At 29.6% G+C, this 5,533-nt stretch overlaps 1 protein-coding gene across 1 annotated transcript; it reads right to left on the bottom strand.

Annotated features, from left to right (window-relative positions):
• Nucleotides 1-426: 426 nt before the first annotated feature.
• On the bottom strand, nucleotides 427-5,195 carry LOC112023469 (class V chitinase). The gene is made up of 2 exons (XM_024056072.2): nucleotides 4,054-5,195; nucleotides 427-810 (listed from the first exon to the last, which is right to left on the bottom strand). The coding sequence occupies exons 1-2, from the start codon at nucleotides 5,141-5,143 to the stop codon at nucleotides 788-790; spliced, it is 1,113 nt and encodes a 370-aa protein (XP_023911840.1). The 5' UTR covers nucleotides 5,144-5,195; the 3' UTR covers nucleotides 427-787.
• Between the last annotated feature and the right edge of the window lie 338 nt (nucleotides 5,196-5,533).

Raw genomic sequence — 5,533 nt, 5'->3', positions numbered from 1 at the left:
ATAAGCCCTTATAAGTCTGGAATTGTCAAAATTACCCTTTGCCAAAAAAAAAACTCTCTCTCTCTCTCTCTCTCTCTCTCTCTCTCTCTCTCTCTCTCTCTCCACTTTACTTTGCACCCAGCCTGTTGCTTGGTCTTCCGTCTTCATATGAACCAAACTGATCTTTAATGGCTAAACTCTCTCTCTCTTTCATATTCACCTCACTTCGCGTTACTTGCACTCAACCAAGTTTTGTTGCTTAGTCTTCATATGAACCAAACTGATCTTTAAGCTAAAATCTTTCTCAGTGGAGATCAGAAATATTATTCATTAGCCTTTTTACACATAAATTAAGTAACGTTAGATACACACAAATTTTCTTTCTTTTTTTTTTTTTTTTTTTGAAATTTTGCTAAGTTGACAAACTTTTATTAGGATAACATTACTTTCATATGAACCATCATTAACACAACTCTAATTATTGTGTACAAATCACAACATATATCAATAATGGGGGAAAAAAAAGCATTTTGACAAATTTTGGGTCATTATTTTTTTCCTTATGTTTTGATAATTCAAAAAGATTACAATGGAGGAATATTACTTGTACCTTAAAATGTCTTCAAAACATCAAAATATGTCAACTAGTTTTTTTTTTTTTTTTTTTTCAAGAATTGGTATGCCAACCAGTTGAGCTACAAGGCTCATGAACTTATTATTGTTACAAATTTATTGTTACCCATGACATCCTATCATATTATATAATATGATAGGATGTTATGGCCTTTTACATCGGATCCTCTATATTCTATGCTCCCCATGCACTTGAAGCTGTGACAAGAGTAAGAATTACAAGTTAGAGATTAGAACATCCTGTCATCTACTTACTATATAACAAACTCTAGATTTCTTTTTCTTTTTTCTTTTTTAAGAATAAACTCTAGATCCTAGAATATCTTTTCTCTGTGGCTAATGATTACCTTCTCCTGTCGTCAAATAACTTTCACTCATTAAAGACTTCAGTAAACTAATAATTCCTCTATAGTTTGATGCGGTTTTAAATTAAATCTTAATTTTTTTTAAAATAAAAATCATTAAAATCCTAAACTTTTCAAATTGGTTCAATTTGCACCCTCCAGAAGTTATTATTAACTAGAAGTAATAGAACATATAAGTTGTGAGTTGTGGCTAAAATCTACTTAAACCAAAAAAATTAAATCATTACATATGAAATTATAAGACTTTTGTGCACTATTTGAGAGTTGTGAAATTATGTAAAAAAAAAACAATCGTTTAGTTATTATCTCTAAAATATTCAAAATTAAGTTACATGTACTATGTTCAAATTAGATCATAAAATCCTTAAAAAAAAAAAAGCGTTTAAACTTTAAAATAATAAGTGTTACATCAAGCAAATTATGGTAATAGATAATAATTTTCCCACTGTATGTACCTATAGTAATAGATAATAAATGTTGCATCCGGAAAAGTAAGTTTTTAGAGGCTAAACGCTGCATTTAAAAATTTTCACCAAACACTCAATTTCGCTTTTTGGGTTGGCTAATGTGTTCTTTTGGTCCAAAAAGTTGAACCAAATGAGCACTAAATTGTACAACACACAAGTTTTGCCATATAGCACCGTGAGTACTTTAAATTTATTAACATAATTTGGTTGTAGTGAAACTGTTATGCCAACATTTCAAGAAGTTTAGAAAACTGCATCAATTAACAAAAAATTCTATGCAAATTTAGAACAAATTTTATTATTTATTATAATCATATTATTATTTTTTTAACAAAAAAAAGGCCTTATACATAGTGTTAGCACTATGTCGCCCAAGTGTCATACATAGTTAGCTAACATAGTTTTCTCTAAAATAAATTCCCTTAACCACAGTTTCAAGAAATTTAAAATGGGTTGCATTATCTAATATAATAATGTATTATGTTTTATTGTTTTTATGAAACTTTGGTCTTTCACAATATGTTTTTTTCCATATTACTTAAAGTAATTTTCATTATTTAATTTCAATCATATTTATAAAAAAAAAATGTTTAGATATGAGTTTTGATTAATTAGTGTATTGCACAAACATAATACTACTATTTAAAGTTTAAACAATAGAAATCCAAACAAAAATAAGTATTTTTACTTAAATAAGTATTTTTATTTAGGTGGAAAGAAAATTATTCCTTGTCAAATAAAGTAATTTAGTCATTATTTTCCACACACCAAAAAAAAAAAAAAAATCATTTTTTTTTTTTTTTTTTTTTTTTTTTTTTTTTTTTTTTTTTTTTTTTTTTTTTTTGGCGAGGAATGCTTTAACCAAAAAAAAAAGAAGAAGAAGAAGAAGAAGAAAGAAAGAACACCATCGGACGTGTTTGAGGTTTTGGAACTGAGTATATAAGTTTGAATGATGATAATCAATTATCTGATTATAATCAACTAAAGGAAAGAATCCCTTCAAAAGAAAAGTCACAACTTATAGTTGTCTGCGCAACTATAAGTTGAGCACTATGAATTATTGTGGGGTTTCAGGTCTTGGTTGAATAATGGGTTTACTGTTTTCCTTAATTTCTTAAAAGTATTACGGATCTATGAGTTGAGACTCCTTTTTTTTTTTTTTTGGTCTTTTTTTTGTTTGTTTTTTATTAGAAGAAGTTCAGATTTCAGACTTCAAAAACAGTGACAGCCTCTTTTTTTGAGCTGCCATTCAGCCTTGTAACTCACTTCATGGCCCAAAACTATGTTAACTAAATACTACTTTTTTTTTAACGACATTTATATGTTCATATTATATTGTACTTATAATTCTACCCAAAAAAAAAAAAATATTGTACTTATAACGTAAAATTAGACATATAAAAAGTAGTAAATATCGTACATATTCGTAAAAAAGGCAAGTATTATACATATTTGTCACTTTTATATCTCTATCATGTAAATTTACATTGTATCATATAATGAAAGGAAGAATTTCCTCTCTCTTTTTTGTGATTTGCATGTATTGAAACGCTAATCAGCTATGATTGCAACCTATATATATATATATATATAGACAGTGGCAGCTCTAGAAATTTTATTTAGGGAAGTCATTAAAAAATTTTAATAAAAAAGGAATTTGAATATATCGAATTATCGACAAAAAAAATTAATACATGAAATTTAATAATTTTCTTCTACAAATTTTTAATTATTATATATGATAGTTCATTATGACTATCTATTGTCAATATGAGTAGCTATGAGCCTATAAATATTTTATTTTGTTAAGTTTATCTAACATTTTTATTTTTATGCAATTGTTATTATCTATTTGTTTTTTTTTTTTATAAAAATATTTTAAACTAAATGACAAAACTAAACTCATTAGCTTTGTATTAATTATTGAGGCACATAACCACACTCATTTATACATAAAATTATACACTACATGTTTACTTAACCAATCAAATGCTTGGACAAACACTAACTTTATAATTTTTTTTCTTAAATTTTACTAACTTTATAACAAAAAGTTATTATAACATGATAACAATATATACACATATAACAAACTATTTCTATTTCCTAATTATTAAATTATATAAATTTATATTATATTTATATTGTACACACAAACATCTATACACATCATAATTCACACAAATAACACTATAATAAAAAGTAATGCACACAGTCAATATTAGATATACTCACACATATAATATAAATTTATAAAAAAGAGTGACACAATTCACAAACACTTACTTTTTATTCTTAGAGTTTGAAATACTTGTAATAAAGATGTGTAAAATTTAATTCAGAGTGTGCAAAATATTTTTAAAAATAAATTAAAGTATTAAACTAACAAAGAAAAAATATTTTTTATATATATAATTTTCTTTTCCTTTTTTGAAGTCAGAAATGAACCCCCTAATATAGACTAGCGCCGCCCTAGGCTATTAAAAATCAATTAGGGGAAACATTCTCATACATACATGCATCACAAAAATCAGCCATCGGGCCTTGACACTTTTTAAATATTGCACGAGTTGAAGCAAATATAAATTATTAAACAAACTCATACTAACCTGTTTGAGCAAGGATCGAATTTAGGTCTGCACCAACGTGCCATGCAAAGTAACCAAGCAATCCCTTTCCCTTAGCATATGTAACCTTGGTAGACGTACTATTCGTATCATCATAACCAATCCATGTCGTCCCAGAATAACAATAGTTTGTAACAATGGAGGAATTGTACACTGCTGTGAAATTTTTGAGACCCTTGATTTGGCTATATGTTATGGACCCGTCGGAGGATATAGCGGTAGCTGTCCCATTAGCAGGTGCAAATATTCCATGGTTATTAGCATTTACTAAACTCCATGCGTAGCCATAAAATGGAATTCCATATACCACTTTTTTGGCTGGCACAGCCTGAATCCAAGCTTTGATCCCAGTATCTCCGCTAATTTGGCTTCTTGTAATATTGTACAACCCAGCAGGAGGTTCAGTCATACTTGGTGCCCAACTGGGTCCATAAAAATCATAGGCCATGATGTTGATCCAATCCAAGCTGTTTGAAATAGCTTGAAAAGGATAATTCAAACCTCCATAGTAGCTTGATGTGTAAAACACAGCTGCAGATAAAAGCAACGCTGTCTTGTTAGAGGTCTTAGACTCGTTGGCCACTGCAGCTCTCCAGTCGTTGAGAAGATAGCCAAAGTTGGTCATTTCAGTGGCTGAAGATGGGTACTCCCAGTCAAGGTCAAGGCCATAAAAGTTGTAAGACCTGGCTAGCTTTATAGAGGAATCTATGAATGATTTACGGGTACTGTTTTGGCTAGCCATTGATGCAAAAGTTGAAGCATTAGCATTTCCTCCACCGATGGATAAGAGGGTTTTAACTGAAGGGTTTTTCTGTTGCACAGTGGTGGTGAAGTTTGCGAAAGGAGCTGAGTGTGACGAAGAAACGGTGACTTGGTATGTGGTTGAGTTGAGATCGGCAAAGGCACAAAATAGATGGGTGAAGAGTGTGGAATTGATGCTGGAAGCTAGGTATCCACTCTCGGGAAACCAGTATGCGGCTTTCACCACAGTTGTCGTTTGTGCTGAAGAGAAGTGGAATTGGTGAAAGAAAAGGAGAGTGAAAAATGCATATGGAAGGGTTTTGGATGCCATTGAAGGAAAGTATAGGTAGTGTTAGATTGCTTGCAAGGTAGTTAGGAGATATTGCTTTGAGCTTTGAAATAAGTGTGGACATGTATTTATAGCCTTTTTTTTTTTTTTTGCCTTTTCTTTTTATCTGTTATTAGTTTGTTTTAATTCTGAGTATTTGATTGATTGGTTCTTGGATCATGATATGCAAATTGCGTACAAGATAGTGTGTTTGAACTTTGAACGTTCCTCATGAACTGTTTAAATGAAGACCTCTGACTTCTTAGAGAGGTTATTGCAGCTAGTTGATGATGCCGTGTCTGCGTGATCTAAATATATAATCTATATAATTCAGTTTTTGATTAACTATAATTATATGTTTATATTTATATTGTACTTTCTATCAATGTAAGA

This window comes from Quercus suber, unplaced genomic scaffold (genome assembly GCF_002906115.3).
Source record: "Quercus suber isolate HL8 unplaced genomic scaffold, Cork oak 2.0 scaffold_762, whole genome shotgun sequence".
Lineage (NCBI taxonomy): Eukaryota > Viridiplantae > Streptophyta > Magnoliopsida > Fagales > Fagaceae > Quercus > Quercus suber.
This window is presented reverse-complemented; position numbering and strand designations above follow the sequence as displayed.